This window comes from Propithecus coquereli, unplaced genomic scaffold (genome assembly GCF_000956105.1).
Source record: "Propithecus coquereli isolate 6110/MARCELLA unplaced genomic scaffold, Pcoq_1.0 Scaffold458, whole genome shotgun sequence".
NCBI lineage: Eukaryota > Metazoa > Chordata > Mammalia > Primates > Indriidae > Propithecus > Propithecus coquereli.
In genome coordinates, this window is record NW_012150374.1 from 301,466 (window position 1) to 319,391 (window position 17,926).

The 17,926-nt window shown below is 52.4% G+C and overlaps 1 protein-coding gene across 1 annotated transcript in view; it reads right to left on the bottom strand.

The window, feature by feature from the left end:
- Positions 1-7,926: 7,926 nt before the first annotated feature.
- Positions 7,927-17,926, bottom strand: part of ABCC12 (ATP-binding cassette, sub-family C (CFTR/MRP), member 12) — an 85,207-nt gene continuing 75,207 nt past the window's right edge. The window contains exons 23-29 of the mRNA XM_012655009.1: positions 14,981-15,070; positions 13,069-13,258; positions 12,470-12,629; positions 11,314-11,392; positions 10,236-10,349; positions 8,121-8,285; positions 7,927-8,013 (exon numbers count right to left, since the gene is read on the bottom strand). Coding sequence (XP_012510463.1) covers positions 7,927-8,013; positions 8,121-8,285; positions 10,236-10,349; positions 11,314-11,392; positions 12,470-12,629; positions 13,069-13,258; positions 14,981-15,070 — 885 coding nt within the window. The remainder of the gene's footprint in view (positions 8,014-8,120; positions 8,286-10,235; positions 10,350-11,313; positions 11,393-12,469; positions 12,630-13,068; positions 13,259-14,980; positions 15,071-17,926) is intronic.

The following is a 17,926-nucleotide window of genomic DNA, read 5'->3' on the forward strand; positions in this document are numbered from 1 at the left end:
AGGAGGAGGAAAAGCCCAGAAAGGATATGATTTCAGGCAAAGTCCCATGGAGGTTAACTTCATCCTGAATCCACAGGGGGACTTGGAAGTGTAAGTTACACCTGTGGTCCCCAATCCCTGGGCTCTGGACCAGTACCAGTCCATGGCCTGTTAGGAATTGTGCCGCACAGCAGGAGGCTAGTGGTGGGTGAGTGAGCAAAGCTTCTTCTGTATTTACAGCCACTCCCCTCCCCATCACTTGCCATGCCCCCACCCTCCCCTCTGGTCCATGGAAAAATTGTCTTCCATAAAACTGGTCCCTGGTGCCAAAAATGTTGGGGACCACTGAGTTACACTTTGGAATCATCCCAAAACAAGGGAGCTGGGCCTCCCAGCTCCAAGCTGACCTGGAGGAATGTAAATTTGAAGCCCCTCTACCTGTCCTTGGGTGTGGGCACTCCAACTTCAGCAGCCCTAGGCAGTCCTGGGAAGAAGAGGTGAAGGTACTGACCATGGGTAGCAAAGGTGTCCTGAAATTTACTACCAGCCGGAGGGATCTGCACAGAGCACTGAGGGATGGTGTTCACTAGAATTCCAGAGCACATGCCTTTTGCTCTACACCACACTTCCCTGTCCTCCAGTTTTTCAGTGCAGATATGAACACGCTGCCTTGGCTTAGAGTGGGGCCACTTGGCTCTAAAATCCCTGCATCAGAGAAAACTGAGGAATTTGATTAGGATTGTAGCACCATTATGACTGCTTACCAAAGAACCTTTTTGGTTGCCAAGCCAAATTTGCTCTCTGCACAGAGTGGCCTCATCATTTCCTAAATGATCCTGCAGTGTAGATGATCTTTGATTTACCAATTGCAGAAGCAAAGAGGTAAATAATTTAAACGGATGCACCAGGGAGAAATTGGCTTTCCTGTCTTTTCCACCACATGCCCAGAAAAGAGCTTCCCTCTGGCAAGGGCAGAGAGCATCACTGCGGACTGGCAAGCATGACCTTTGCATGTCGCTGGCAGTGTTGGCCCTCAGGATGTCCATCTTGTGCTGGGGGGTGATGTGGTGGAACCAGCCCCATTTCTCTCCTGTGACTTAGCTGGCTCTGCTGCAGGGGAATTGTCAGGGACCCAGTTTCTTTGGCCATACTCCCTTCATCGCTAATGGGCTCTTCCCAAATGCCCGCCCTAATTGTTTCTACAACAAAGTGTTCTCTCGTCACCAATTGCATCCAAGCTGTTGGTGGTCACCAACTGTGTGTGGACATCAGACAGGAAAGTACCCGACAATTTTCCAAGCAGTTCTCACCCTGGTTAGGCAGTCGCTGGCTGCCCTCTCGGCCAGGCCCACCCCCTCTGCCAGCTCTCTGTGCGGCTGCTCTCCCCGCAGGAACCAGGCACGACGCGTTTCCCCATCCTTGCCGCCATCCTGGCCCATACTTGTCCCACGAGGACCATTGGCCATCTCCAGAATCACTCTTGCTTCTTCCAACCTTAGCTCGCGCTCGTTTTCCAACAGAAGAAAAGACCAACAGAATGAAGGATCAGATGAAATACTGATGAGCGAACAAATAAATGAGAGGATGAATGGACGAGCTCACCTAATCTCACATGCCATCCTCTGGTATTTTACTGTAGGTTCTTTGGTAATTTTAAGTCATTTCCCCAATATGATAAACTGCCTGGGGGGAGGGGAGAACTATTTTTACTACCTTCTGGGAGAACGCTCTGTGTGATGTGGTGTCATGGACACAGCCCTAAGTTGGCACTCAGGATCCTGATCCTCCTCCTACCACTCTTTGGATGAACATGGACCAGTTTTAGGCTTTCCAGGCCTCGGTTTCCTAATCTGTAAAGTGAAGACTGAACTGAGAGGGCCACTCTGGGGTAAGAATCCAGTTTCCTCCACCTGCCATCTGGGTAACCTTGGGAAGGTGCACAAGCTCCCCGAGCAAGCAGGAAGAATCATTCCTACCTCATGAGTGGTTTTAAAGGTTCAATGATCTGATACATGCCAGGTGCTTAGCCCGTAGCTAATAATTGTAGTCTCTACACGCCTGTCCATATTGACACAGTGAGAACACTCGTTCGAGAACGCTGTAGTGAAGAAGGAACCTTGCAAGAGGAGCTGTGTCCATTTCTCTTTAAACAAAGTGCAAGGCCAATAAGCACATGAAAAGACGCACACCACCGCTAATCATTAGAGAAGTACAAATCAGACCACAGCGAGACACCACTTCATACTTATTAAGATGGCTTTAAAATGGAATTACTCATAAACTCTGATGCATCCACAGCATGGATGAACCTTGAAGACGTGCTAACCGGAACAAGCCGGACACAGAAGGACAGGCATTGCACGATTCCACTTAGCCGAGGCGCCTCCAGCAGCCAGATTCCCAGAGACGGCGGGGAGAACGGTGGGGGCCAGGGCTGGGGGAGCAGGGACTGGGGCTTTAGTGGCTACAGAATTTCAGTTTGGGAAGATGAAAAATGTCTGGAGATGGGTGTGGAGATGGTTGCAAGACAACGCGAATGCACTTCACGCCACTGAACTATGCACTTAAAATGGTTAAAATGCTAAGTTTCATGCTGTATATATTTTACCACTTTAACCATTTCAGTGGCATTAGATATATATATATATATATATATATATATATATATATATATAGTGTATGTTTTACTATAATAAAAAATATTAAAGCAATGTAGAACAATTGCCAAAAAGCAAGCTAAGGATTTTTGCCAGGCCCGGAGCTCCCGCGGCTCCCGGAGCTGGGGCTAAAGCCCAGGCCGGCTGCTACTGTGTTTGTGCTGAAACAGCAGGGGCTGACGGGCCTGGCCCTTGATCGCGGGTCCCAGCGAGGGAAGCTTTCAGCAGAAGCCATGAACATGCACGTCATGAAGTCAGGCAGGACCTCTCCATGGAAATCAGCATTTATTTGAAGCCGTTAGTGCTTGATTTGGCTTCACCCAGAGGTGACCTCCTACACAGGGCCAAAAGAAAAGTGATTTCTTTGATCGTCCATCTGACCCCAAACTGACCTCCAGCATTTTTCAATTCATTTTAAATCATGCTGTACTGACCAGAGTGATTCTAGCTCTTAGCAAAGAACATTTCACATTTTTACCAACAATGCCATGCCAATTTCAGATCCATTCACTCGAATAGCAAGAACAAAATCTGTGAGCTCTTTCCGAGTTTTTCTGAACTCGGGCAGTAGGAAGGGAAGGAGAAGGAAGTATTGTATTCATAAATGGCATGAAGCTTCGAGGAGAGAGGAGAATTGGAAACTCCCCCTTGCTTGGAGGTGAATTAGTGCTGGTTTGGGCCACATGGAAGTTGGAGGAAGTGGGTGTAACTCCCAGGGTGGAGACTGAGGTTCTCTTTTCCTCAGGGAGGATCAGCTCTTCCCAGGAAGGAGGCCCGCACAGGTCTTCTGCATCATTTATGATGCTTTTGGCTGCAAGTAGCAGCAAGCCCCACTCAAGCCGCTTAAACAATTAGCCAGGTGTGTCCTCTCATAATGAGATGGGTAGGGTGACTTCAGGGTTGCTAAACCAGCAAGCACCTGTGCTCCACCCACCTGTCCACCTGCTCCATGGCCGCACGATGACTGCCGGGGCCGTGCAGGGAGTGCCTTCCAGAACCCGCCCCGCGGCCAGCAGACTGCCCTCGCCCGGGAATCCTCGCACAGGCCAATGCCTGAGACCAGGAGCCGGCAAACTTTTTCTGTAAAGGGACAAGATAGTAAATATTTTGGGCTTTGAGGATATACATTTGGTCACAATCCCTCCACTCTGCTGTTGGAATGTGAGAACTGTCTTGGGTAATGCATTAACAAACGAGCATGGCTGCATTCCAATAAAACTTTATTTACAAAAGCAGGTGTAAGGTTGGGTTTGGCCTGCGGGCTGTAGTTTGCCACACTTGCTCTAGACCATCTATCCTCAGAGTTAGCTTCAGGACACAACTGACTCCGAAACATGTCACAGGCCATTTGTTACTCATTTATAACGACTGTGCCTGTAAGTGCCTTATTCCGTTCTCCGTTGGCATCTAACAAAGGATATTCACGAGGTTCTAATTCATAACATCAAGCATAAGATCCCCCAATAGGCAAATGGAGTCAGAGCACAGCAAAGCCGGGGCACCAAAATAGATGAGAATGAAATTTCAAAGAATTTCTTATTTCCTAATGAGCATCAAAGTTGACACTAGGGGAAGGCTCCAAATTCAGTTAAACTTTATTCAACTTACTTTACAAATGTAACATTTAAGAAAATGTTTAATTACATTTAGAGGGTGCTATAATTCCCTCTGAACACTGTTAGTGCTCTAGAAACTGTTTTCGTATTTCCTTTTTGTTTCCCCTATATTGGAAATCAGGACAATAAAAGACCTTAGCACTCAGTTCAAACCCCCCAAATTTTACAGAGTAGAGAGAAGAGGCTCAGAGAAGGCAAGCTACTTTCCCCAGATCACACAGCTGCTCAGTGGCAGAACCAAGACCCAAACCCAGGCTATGGTAGGTTGTAGTAGTGTCCAAAAATATTTGCCCCTCCCAAAAGGAAGGTGATAGAACTTACTGAAGGAATAAGCTTGGCCCTTGTGCCTTGGGGTGCCCCTCTCTGCAAGTGGGGTACATACCACAGCCACCACCCACCCTGTGGAACTCAGGAGTGGCCATGTGACTCGTTTGCCCCTGAAACGTGGGTGGAAGTGGCAGTGTCACATCTGATTGCCGTGTCCCTCTGCTCTCTGTCACAAGACCAGTGATGTTCTCTGTCAGCCTGGGTCACAGAGTGATGAGGATAAAAAGCACAGCCACAGCTCGCCTGTGATGGACGTGTCACATGGACAAGAAATAAACCACCGAGATCTGAGGTCGTTTGTTGCTGACGCACAGCTGAATCTGTTCTGACCCTTTACAACCTTACAGTCCTGAACACTGCCCGTCCCGACCAGGAGCGGCTCAGGTTTCCAGCCGCGTCGCACGGCGTCTCAGAGTGCATGGTCAGAGTCAGCCCGCCTGGACGCAAACCCCACCAGCAGGGTGACCTTGGTCACATTACTTCCTCAGTGCCTCAGTTTCCTCATCAGTGATATAGGGATAACACTGGTACTGTTTTAGTCTGTCTGGGCTGATATAACAAAAATATATGACTGGGTAATTTATAAACTACGGAAATTTGTTGCTCCCAGTTCTGAAGGCTGGAAGCCCAAGATCAAGCTGCCAGCAGATTGGGGTCTGGTGAGGACCCACTGCTCGTAGATGGTGGCTTCTACGTGTCCTCACATGGCGGGAGGGGTGAGCAAGCTCCCTCAAGCCTATTTATAAGGGCACTAATCCCATTCGTGAGGGCTCCAACCACACTACAGGTGACCTGATCACCTCCTGAAGCCCTGCCTCTTAACACCATTACATTGATGATTAAATTTCAGCACATGAATTTGGGCACAGACATTCAGATCATAGCCGGTACCTACCCCACAGGGATATGGTGAGGGTTCGATTAACTACGCTTGTGTTTTGAGGAATGCTGCTAAATGGTTATTATTGTTCGACACAGTCTCTCCCCGGCTGACACTGCAGGGACAGCCGGGTGGGAGTGGGGGGAGGGGTTTGCTGACGCTGCTCCACGCCATTGCACGGGCACCCAGCCACCCTCCGGCCGTCATGCTCCCTCACGTACGATGCTGACGGCCATTGCCGTCCCTGCGACAGGCCACGGGGAAAGGGCAGGAGGGGCTCTATTGTGCAGGGCCCTTAGAGTCACACTGTTGGGGGCGCAGATCCTGTCCCTGCCCCTCCTTGCTGTGCATGTGTAGCTGACTAACCTCAACAACCCCAGTTTCCATCTCACAGGGTGAGATGAGGATTCAGTGGAATAATTCATGGAAAAATGCTTATCATGGTGCCTGGCACGCTGCGGGTCTCAGCAGATGTCAGGCTCAACGCCAGGATTCTCTTCTGCTGGTGCAAGCCAAGGAGGGCGTGGGCAGAAAAGGAGTCGTAGGAGGTGATTCATCTTTCGGTGCATCCGAATGAGTAGCAGGGATTGCTGTCATTTAACCCCTGCCCTCACTGAAACACCTCCTGGAAATCACAGGCTGATCGGCTGGCTGGTGCCCAGTTGGTAGAAAATGAAGCATCCCCCCCAACGCACTGCTCAGCTGGCACGGATTCCCGCGGCTGGCAGGGACTGCCAGAGCTGGCTGCCGTACCGGGGGTGTCATCGGCGATGACTGTCGAGGTGGTGACTGTGCTCTGCCTGAGCAGCTGCTCCGGAGCCGTGTGGATGTGGGCTTGAAGGCCCGGTCAGGGTCACACACCATGGGGTCCTTTTCAGATCATGTAAAGACACACCGTGCCCCTTCACCAAGAGATGCAAACTTGGCACAGAGCTGCCCATGGAAGGATCTCGCTGGCTCACGTCCTTTGCAGCCACGTTCTCAGTGTGCACCCTCTGCTGATGACAGAATCACCTCCAAGCTGCCCGAGCCAGGGCTTTAACACTTGCCAGCCTGGAGCTCCACCCAGGGCCAGGTGTGCTTGCCTCGCCTCTGGTCCGGAAGACACCTGCCCAGACCCAGCCGGAGGAGAGCTGGAGAATGGTGGGTCGGCAGCAAACCCCACGAGCCCAGCCCTTGAGATGCTGGCTGTCACTTGTCTGCCAGAAATCTCAGCCCTTAACATGCAAAGGCACCTGGGAGGGGACTCGCCAGGCTCTGCAGCTGTGTCTGAACAAGTTCCTCAGAGGTGTCATTCCTGCGTGCCACATGTGTTTCCTGAGCGCTCCTGTGGGCCAGGCACTGCCTGCCTCCATGCCCGGGGGACCTGGGGGCAGGGGAGTGAGGCGGGGGACGTGGGACGGAAGCATCACTGACCACGCTGCCCTGAGCTCTGTCTCGAGCCGGAAAGTAAGGGAGGACGCCTCGCTGGAAACATGCGGGGCTTGGATCCTGGGGAATGGAAACAGCCAGCAGTGCCAGCGCGCCCCTGGCAGACACGGCGCAAGAGGCCACGGCCTGTCTAGTTTTTTTGTTTTTTCTCAAATGTCACCATGAATTAGCAGCACTCACTCCTGGGCTCCTGGGAATACACCTTACTGCATCTGCCAGAGCCGAGCTAGGGGTTGGGAGAAAGCCTTGCGTTTGGCGAGCGATCGGGAACGTTTACCATGAGTCGAGGGAGAAGGTGGCGAGGGTCTCTGAGCGGAAACGGCACGGAGGTCGGAATGCCGTCAGTAAAATGATCGCAAGGCCACACTTCAGGTAGTTTAATTTTCTATTGCATTTTAATGATCAGTAAAGAAGATACAAAAATGTCATTTATAGAGAAACTCCAGCATTTTGTTTTCCTGGCTATTCTAATAGGTCCATTGGAACATACGATATGATTTTAAAAAAATGCTTTGGCCAAACTCGGTAATGAGTCTTTCCTACCACGGATCTGTGTAGTTACCACTTGTCATGCAGTCAAGACAGAAGTGGGTGCGAGTTAAACAGGAAGAAAATTCTGCTCTTTTCCCTTCTAACAGGCAAGGAAACCTCTGCAAACTCCATCCTTGGGCATTCTGCTTCCTTTGACAGGTTTCTGGCTGCGAGTTACAGTGTTTCCGTTCCCAGCGCTGAGGTGGCATTGGTTGGGACACAGGAGGGACCCTTGGGGTTTCAGAAGGGGAAGGGCAGGTTTTTAATCCACGAGCTTCGTCGGCCTCTGTTCACCCAGAACCAACCAGGCCCACCAAGCAAGGCGAGGTGGCGCGGGCCGGGGCCGGGGGGAGGCAGGCGACGCAGCCTCGGCCCAGCTCAGCCTGGACCCCAGAGGAGGGAGGGCCCGGGGGAGGGTTGCCTGCTGGGATGACAGCCCCTCCTGCGACTCAGCCCGCCCATCCCACACGGCCTCCTCCCCCTCCAAAGCCGGCCTCGGGGACCTTTACAGTCCCGCTTCTGCTGCTAGCAGCACGGCAAATGCCGAATCTGGCTTCTCAGCAAGGACCTCGGGTTTGTCAAACTCGATCACCTGTAAGTCAGAGAGGAAGAACTGAAATTGTCAGAAAAGATCCACCCAGCGTGCGTCCCAGACCACTGAAGCCTCGGGGAGGCAATGCCCACGGCAGCTTCCCGCACCTTCCCACTCTCCATGACCAGGACTCGGTGGCAGTTGAGGACCGTGTTCAGGCGGTGGACGATGGTCAGCACCGTGCAGCCCTTGAAGGCATCCTTGACGGTGCTCTGAACAAGCGCGTCAGTCCTGGAGTCCATGGAGGCGGTGGCTTCGTCGAGGAGAACGATCTGTCGAGGAAGGAATGTTGTGGGATTCACACCAAACAAAAGCTATGCCAAGAGGGTACTACCGGTTCTATTTATTGAGAGAAGAGGAGGAGGAGGAGGAAGAGAAGGAGAAGGAGGAGGAGGAGGAGGAGGAAGAGCTGAAAGTTAAGGAGCTAAGCATTCATCTCAAAAAGTTAGAAAAACAAGAGCAAAATAAAAGTCACATCACACCACCTCATCTTTCTCAGAGGAATTTGCTGGAGGAACGTGGTTGCATATTCTTTACTCCTCTTTGTAAGTGGGCTGTTCTAACCCTACAAACTGGTAGGAAGAAACTGCACAGGCTGTATCCGCGGTGCTAACGTGAGTTGGCATGGGGCATGATAACAAAACTTATATTCATTTCCTATTGCCGCGGTAACAAATTACCACAAACAGAGACTTAACAATGCAAGTTTATGATTTTACAGTTCTAGGTCAGAAGTCCTAAAATCCAGGCGTTGTCAGGGCTGCGTTCCTTTTGCAGGCTCTAGGGAAGAAGCGGTTCCTTGCCTTCTCCAGAGGCCACCTGCCTTCCTCGGCCCATGGCCCCTTCGTGGCGTCACATCCCCTTCTTTCTCTCCGACCCTTCGGCCTCCTTCTCGTAAAGACCCAGGTGGATACGCTAGGCTCGCCCAGATCCAAGGACAGGCCCCCGTCTCCAGATCCTTAACCACATCTGCAGAGTCCCATCGCCATGCTGCCAGGTGAGGTAAGGCGTTCACGGGTCCTGGTATCAGGAAGGACGTGGACATCTGGCACAGGGCAGGTTGGGGAGCATATTATTCTGCCCGTCACAGGGCTGATTTGATTTTGCGAATCAGAACACTTGAACTTAGCCTGGAGGTTTGGAGGTTTGGCCCCTCCAGATCTCATGTTGAAATGGGATCCCCAGTGTTGGAGGTGGGGGTGTTTGGGTCACGGAGGTCGGTGCCCCCGGAATGGCTTGGCGCCACCCTTGCGGTACTGCGTGAGCCCTCCCTTTGTCAGCTCACGCGAAAGCTGCTGTTTAAAGGAGCCTGGCACCACCGCGTCCCTCTCTTGCTGCTTCTCTCGCCACGTGACACCTGCTCCCTCTTCACCTGCCAACCGGACTGGAAGCTCCTAAAACCCTCACCAGAAGCAGATGTGGTGTGAAGCTTCTTGTACCATCTGCAGAACCATGAGCCAAATAAAATTCTTTTCTTTACAAATTACCCAGCCTTGGGTATTCCCTTTACGGCAACACAGAATGAACTAACACAGCCCCCTGCTCTGCTGACCTTGGCCACGTTACTTAACCTCCCCGAGGCTGTGTCCGCCATATGTGAAAGGGGGTCGTGCCTTAGTATGAGCATGACATGCAGATGGCACATGAACCACTTAGCAGCGACAAGTGCCACAGTGGGCACCGAGTACATGCCGATTCCCTGTCCCCTGACGTTAGCGCATAACGGGCTGCACCTTCGGTGAGGATTCAGAGAACGGGATTTCTAAAGCAACAGTAATCCCTTCCCGGAAATCAGTAAGCAAGGGTGGCTAAGTCATTAAGAAAAATAACTTTGAATTTTACGTTTCACATACCCTGCCATTCTGATGGCCTCGGCTGTCCTGGGTATTGTTTATCAAGACGGGGAATTGTTCGGGGACAGAGGGAAAAAGATGAGAGGCAGATTTTTCAAACTCAAACCACTTAGGAGAGCAGAAAGAATACCTAAGCAAGACCTCCCAGGGGGAAGCCCATGGGAGGAAGGTGCTACTGCTGTAAATGGCTGTTATTTTTCAATTTTTATCCCTCACAACTTTGTCTTAAGAAAAAGTGATTGGTTTTTAAATGGCTCAATTGCTCTCTCTTTGCTGAAAGACAAACGCGCAGCTCTGCCTCCTGGATTGAGCGGCGCCACAGGAAATATCCAAAATTTGACCAATCCATTTTCCGTGCTGTTTTCTTACTTTTGAATTACGGAGAAGCGCTCGGGCCATACAAAGCAGCTGACGTTCCCCCACTGAGAAGTTTTCTCCATTTTCCATGACTTCTGCCTGTAATTTTTCTGGGAGCTTCATTATCTATAAAACACAGAAAATGCCACATTTGTGCTGATGATCTACAAAATTGTCCTACATCATCTGTATTGATTGCCCCCCTCTCTAGCATTCATCAGCTTGCTTTATTTTACTGTGGAAAAGAAAGTGTGAAACAACAATCACTGCAATTTGCAAACAGGCACCAGGGAAAGACCGGGGAGCAGGCAGACGTCACCGATTGAAAATCGCAGCGTGGTTCACAGGACCTCGCGGACAACTCACCAAACGAGAACAAGCGCTGCACACGCGGTTCCAGAGAACACACAAACAGCAGAAACGACTTGCAGGCTCGCTATTTCCGAGGAAAAACTAGAGATGGGAGGGGAAGTTTCCTGGGCATCAGGGAAGGGCAGGACAGGTCCGGATCAAAGTGGCTTTGGGAGATGTTCACCGTCCTTCCGGATCCTGGAAAAGCACCCCCCGCGGCTGCAGAGGTGGCATGCTCCTCTGCTGACCCCGGCCGGGCGCAGCTCTTACAGGACAGGGTCCCCTCTCACAGATGATTCAGTCCCTTAAACCAGACATACTTGCCATTCCCAGAACATCCCGCACCCCCTCGTCTTTCTGTGGTTTGTCTGTCTGAGAAGCACAGGAGGCATCGGCAGAGGAGTAGCACATTCCGTCTGCTCTAGAACCAGATGAGCTTGGGTTCGAGTCTCCATGCTGCTACACACGAGCCTGGACATGTTACTTCCCTTAGCTTTCATTTCTGCATCTTCAAAATCGGGGTAAGAGTGCCAATCTCAGAGGGTAATGCATGTAGCGTCCTGATGGGATCGTGGCACAGCCCTACTGATGCTTTAATGAACAGCAGCCAGCAATTGCACTCCACTGACTTTTGTGGTGCCCACAAGTAAGCCTGGCCAAGCCTGGCCCAGGTACCCGTCAAACCCAAACCTAGGCCAGTGGTGCTGGGAAATGCTCGTCCGAACAGCCCAGGACTTACTGTGTCTCTCATGAACGTTCTCTCCAGAACCTGCCAGAGCATCTCGTCGGGGTGACTTTCGAAAGGATCCAAGTTGTACCTGCAACGAAGGAGAGGAGAGGCAGCTGCGTCGCCGAGGACAGGAGGCTGGATGCGGCAGGTTCTCTGCAGCGCGCTGGGCAGAGCTGGAGGCGGCACACGCTGACCCTGCGCTCCGAGGGCCGTGCTCAGCCTGAACCGCGGTCCGTAAAATACCGACCAGGAGACCGAAGACCCACATCTCTGTGATGGAGCAGGACCACTGAGGCGAGCGGGGACGTGGGAAACCCTGCCAAGAGGCAGCACTGAGCTAGGTGCTGAGAAAGGCACAGCAGGGCCTCCCAGAGCCCGGCGCAGCAGAGTGGTTTGACCCGACCCACAAAGCCTTGGCAGCCAGAGGTGGGGGGCGAGCAACTCAACCCGCCTCTGCATTCGCTCGGCCCCCGGGGGCACGGGGAGCGCGCAGCTCCAGGGCCGGGCAGGGGCTGCGCACCTCAGGTGCAGGGTGTGCGTCCAATGAGTCACGAGGCAAGATGTATTTTTCATCCCGCGAACTCCAGTAAACACAGTTCTTCCCCGACTTCATCTGGCCTCCACAGGACAGATGTTCCTTCCGTGAGTGGCACGGCCGCTGCACTGCACTAATGGAGGGACCGTGGCTTTCCCCTTAGGCCCTGACGTCGGATCTCGGGCCCCATAGAAGTTGCAACCCTACTGTTCTTGTACTTGAAACGGCTTCTGTTCACTCCATAATGCGAATAAATTAATGCCCTTCCCAAGGGATAGCTTGTGCAAACTGGGGCAATTTTCAGAGTGGCCACTGCCAAACCTGTTGGAATCTGAGACACAGTCATGAAGGAGGCTGTCCAGAGCCACCAGAATATCTGCTCAGCCTATGTATATAAGTATCTTGCCTACTTAATTATTAATAATGTGCTTATTAAATACAGGTAATCCCAAGCCCTCCCAAGGTTTGACCCAGAAACAGGCGCCGGCAGTGCTTGTGAGCACCTAGGGAAGCTGCTTCCCTCAGGAGAACAGCCCCGGGCCTGCCACGTCCTGGGGACATCACAGAGTTCTTGGTCAGTCTGATTTCACCTTCCAAAAATAGGAATGCACAATGATCAAAAACAGCTACCTTACTGTACCTACAAACAGGACAGGATCCTGGGGGATCACAGTCAGCTTGGTTCTGAGGTCTTCCAAGCCGATGGTGCAGATGTCCACCTCATCAGTGAAGATCCTGCCGCTGGCTGGCTCCACCAGGCGGAACAAGGCCATTCCTAACGACGGCTTTCCTGGGAACAGTGAAAGCAAGAACAAACCAAACAGCAGTTTGTACTTCCGTGATATCCAAGTGTTCAATAAAGGGAAGTTTCAACGCAATGCACATGTCTCTGTGCGCGTGACTGCGCAGATAGAAATTTCTGGGGGCAGGGGGACGGGCTGCCCTAATGCAGCTAACCTGTCGCCCCTGCAGGGGCCTGAGCACACAGCCCATCCTCTGCGCCTTGTTTCGCCAGCGTGATTCTCATTTAATTAATGCAAAGACTGGCGTGTGTTTGCTCCATCTCTGCACATCTGTTCGACCCGAATGCTACTTTACGGCAAAGAGACTTGAGAGAAGATAAAGCCCACCCGACACACACACGTCACTCCCAGTGTGGCGTAACCGGCGCGTCCAGGGGAAATTCAAAAAAACAACCTGAAAGAAACAAATGCAGAGCTTGTCCTCACCAGAACCCGTCCTTCCGACAATCCCAACTGTCTGCCCGCTTTGTATGTTCAAGTTCAGCCCCTGGAGAACAAGGGGGGTGCTGTCTCTGTATCTCATCTGATAGTCGCTGAAGGTTATCTCCCCACAGCTGGGCCAGCCCTTGGGACAGGCCCCCACTTTGAGGGGATCAGTGCATTCGGGAACACAGGTCTGAAGAGGAGAATAACCAAGCACAGGTTAATAGTCATTTGTCTTCCCATTCATTCATTCATTCATTCACAGTTTTAGGTGTTGGCGTTCACGGCGGTGAACTAGACCAACAAGGACCGAGAGCTCAAAGAACTCACATTCCAGTGGGTATGTCAGATGATAAACAAGAAAAAGCTCAGAAATGAAGACAGTGAAACAGAGTATTGTAATACAATATAGGATATGATTTGTGCGGTGGGCAGGGGCAAGAGGCAGAAAGCGTGATGCTTGAGGGCTGAAGAAGGCATCTGTGAGGGTGTGACGTGGGAGCTGGGACCTGACATGCGGGGATGATGCCAGTCCAGAGCCTTCCAGGAAAGGGAGGATGGCAAGTGCAAAGGCCCTGAGGCCAGAGCGAGCTTGGGCCACTTGAGGACTAGAAAGAACAATCACATGGCTGGAGCTCAATGAATAGAGGGATGGATGACCTAGAGGGACAAGCAAGGACAGCTTGGCCTCGTGGACCTGGCCAGGGGTCAGCAGTGCGGCCTTGAAGCTGGGTGACAGGGCCACACAGAGGCTTGAGATTTGCAGAATTCAACCCAATATAATTTCAATATTCTCAAGAGTCATCGTGGTGCTAGAGCAGAAAGACGACAAGAATGCAGGATGGTGCCTTGAGGGGTCTCTTTAGAGTTACGCAGAAAAGACATTTAAGTTTCCCAAGAGTCCAAGAAATGCAAAGTCTGACTAAGGAGAGAGCAGCTCGGCTTCTTGACAGGACCAAGCCCTGCTCTTGAGTCGCGAAGTCGCCGTTGACAGCTGGGACACAGGGACCCCGTGTGCCCGTCGGGGTGGCCGACCGGCTCGAGTCTCTGGTTAATAAGCAACCTCCGTTAGGGGAGAAAATAATTGTATTCTCAGAGAGTATTTTTAACCCCTAGAAGATTTAGGATTAAGAACAAAAATATTTAAGAGAAGCAAAACTGTAACAGTAATATTTTTAGTTAAGGAATCTGAGTACTTGGTGTTTCAAGTATTCACAATATTAATAGAGTCTGGGCTTGTGATTCTAATTTAAAATGTATAATTTAAAAATTGATTGAAACCTGATTTTAAGTTAAAAGCTTACTGATTACATGTGGCATTGGAACTGTCATGAGAACTTAAAGCTCACTATAAGTTTAACCTAATAGATTTATATAAACTCAGAAAAAGTTGTTTGTTAAATCAGATCATTGTGGTACTTAAAAAGGAAATTGAATATATTAAATTTTAAAATGCAGTTTAAAATGTTTTAAAGTGTTTAATTAAGTTTGTAAATGGGACCAAACACTATTCAAAGGCCCTTAAAAGCCATTACTTGAATTGGCTAGACTTCTGTTCAAAGAATAGTGAGATTTATAAGTTGAATATAAAAGTTTTTAAAGAAGATTTAGACTATTTTTTTAATTTACAACGTTACTCACTCAAATATTAATGTTTAGAAACCAAATTAAGCCACTGAATTGCCTTTTTCTGTGTATGGAAACTGCCCTTAAGGAATTTTGTTGTTTTTTTTAAAGAACCTCACATTCAACATCAAGGACTTTAAATTGTATTGTAAATAAGGGTTTTAAGAAAAGGAGTGACTGGTCAGATTTGGGCTTTCAAAACAATCCCTCCCACACGTAAAAGGAGCTAACACTTGCCTAAGTCCCGCCAGGGGTAACTTCTCCCTCCTCTTGGACACTCATTTCTTACCGCAATACACACCCGCAGCAGCTCCACGGAGGAGAACTTGGCCTGGGTCTCGGCTCCCGTGCGAATGCACACCTGCAGCAGGCCGCTGAGCTGGCGGGGGTGGGGGACAGGCAGCCGCGTGAGAGCCCGTCCTCCCCAGGGCTTCGCACTCCACGTTCGGGGGGTGCCCCTGTGGACCGCCTCCCTGCCTCACGCAGGACCACGCAAACAGGCCCGTGCTCCCAGCCAAGCGCCCAGAAGTACAGACGTCCCTGTTGGGGTGTTTTGCCTTTAAACACTTCCTTTGTATTTAAAAACAAACGGTAATTGCATTTCCCTGGCACTCCAGATGGTCGGAATCATCCCACCACAGCGCCACCTGGTCACACGCCTCTGAGCAGTGGGAATTCTCCCTGGGTGCCACAGATCCACTGGGTGTCAGCCCCTTGCTGCCACCTGGTGGGATCCCACGTCTCGACGACCTCCCACCACCATCACCTTGGCCAAGAAGCTACTGAAAACCCCATCACCAAAGAGACCAGGAAACCATCCAGCCCGTCTGCTTGCTGTGGAAATGAGGACGTCAGGCTCAGACTGGGGCATGTGGCTTGCTGAGGTCACCCACCTCTGGCCTGGATCCCCCAGAAGCCAACCCTGAGATTTGATTGCAAACACTGTATGAGGGCAGGTTGTCCCCCACCCTCAAAAGCTGTGTCCACGTCCGAATCCCTGGAACCTGTGAATGTTGCCTCATTTGGAAAAAGCATCTTTGCAGGTGTAATTAGGATCTTGAGATCATCCCAGATCACCTGGGTGGGCCCTAAGGACAATGACCAATGTCCTTATAACAGACACAGGAGGAGAAGACGCAGGGACAGAGATTAGAGTGAGGCGGCCGCAAGACAAGAAATGCCGCAGATGGCCGACAGCCACCGGGAGCTGCGAGAGGGAAGGAACGGAGTCTCCCGGAGCCTGCAGAGGCAGCGTGGCCCGGCCGACACCCTGCCTTTGGACTTCTGACCTCCAGGACCGTGAGAGAATAAATTTCTGTCGTGTTGGGCCACCAGGCTTGCTACAGCAGCGCTAGCAAACTGACACGGGTGGCGACGCCAGGAGGGGTGGGAGAAGTGAGGCGGGAGGACGGGCAGCCACACAGGCGTGCGCGTGACAGGCTGCGCTGGGGACAGCTGAGGCCCAGTCCTGCTGCGAGGAGCACACCCCAGCGCTGTCCCCCGCCAGGCCAAGGACGCTGGCGCGCACAACGCCCTTCCGTCACTGCCGAGGCTGCTCCCGCCCCACCTGGGCTTGGACTGGCTGTAGGGGCCACCTGGCCTGCCTGGGAAGGGTGGGGCAGCCGCAGCATCTGTCACCAAGTGGGCTAGAGGCAGGGCCAGTCTTACTCAGTAGGGAACATCGTTTACTGGGCAGCGGGGACACGCAGGTCCGGGTCGGGACGCGGGTTCAGGGGTCTAAGGTTGTAGACAAGATGCCTGCACTTGCGGGGCTCTCCTCCCAGCAGACGGCGGATGGCGCCAGGGAGCTCAGGAACGACGAGGCTGTCACCAAGCAGGGCGGCGGGGAGCGAGGCTGGGGCTGGGGAGTTGGCCTGGACGGGCTGGTTCGGGAAGAGCGTATGAGCAGAGGCACGTATGACAAGAAGAAGCCCACCAGGCAGCCTCTGGGCGAGCACGCTCTGGTGGGAAGCCAGGGGCCTGAACAGAAAGGAGGCAGCAGGCCAGCCGGTGAAGGAGGGTCCAGGCCCCAGAGCCCCTCTCAGCAGCCCCCGCCGCGGCCTTCCCCTCCTCTCGGAGTGATGGCTCTTGGCCTGGGTGCCCAGGGGACATTTGGCGACATCTAGGGACAATTTGGGTTGTCGTAACGGGCTGTGGGGGATGAAGGCAATACTGCACCTCACACGCAGAGGCCAGGGACGCTGCTCAACTGGGGACAGCGCCCGGGACAGCCCCTCGCAGAAGGGATTGTCCAGCCCGAAGGCGCACAGCACTGAGGCTGAGAAACCCCTTCTTGGAATACAGGCCACACCCCGCCCCTGACGCACGAAGCCCTGCGGGTTCCACCCCTGCCAGCCCCGCAGACCTCGTTTCCACTGCTCTGCTCAAGCCACGGGGACTTCTCAAACCCGCGGGACCGCGGAGCCCTCCCTGAGCGCTGTCTGCCGCGCTCTCCCGCAGTCCCCCTCGCTGGTGCTTCACCACTCGGCTCTCAGCTTGAAGTCACCTCCCCCCCACCACAGCCTCCTCTGACTGTCGGGTGTCACGCTGCTTTCCGTCCCCGACAGTCACATTAGCCGACTGTTTGTCTTCAGAACGCGTGAATGCTTTCCGAAGGCTTCTGGTCTGTGCGCGGGCCCCTCACGTACTCCGGTCGCACACCGGAATGTCAGCGCCACCCGGCAGGGACCTGTCCAGACTGCGCGGCCGGGTCGCAGCTACCAGCACGGTTCCTGGCTCGTGGCAGGTGCTCAGTGGATATTTGGTCAGTGGACGAACGACACTGCGTGTGCGTGTGCGTGTGCGTGTGCGAGGGCGCATCGTGCTCTACTAAATGCACGGGGATCAGCTCCCAAAGGCGGGGCCCTCCCGGGGCCGCACCCCACGTCAGCACCTTGCTTGTTCTCCACCGTAATGTTGTACGACGTCACTTTGCATTCTCTTTCTGCTCGGTGGGATTTCAAACCAATTTCTCGTCCATCTAGGGAGCCTCCTCCGGCCTCAAGTGAAGCTCTGTCGCTTGGAGTCTGCGTTCTCCAGAGGGGTGTGCTCAACACAGCCTCAAAGCCAGCCGGAGCACAAGTGCCCCGGATCTCAGAGTGCGCACATTCTCCTGTGACCTCACAGCAATGTTGGAAAACGAAAAATATGACCTTGGTTGGGGAAAGCCGGTTTGCTTGAGCCAATTAAGCAAAACTGCCCAACATCATCTGTTTGACATTTTACTAGATGACTA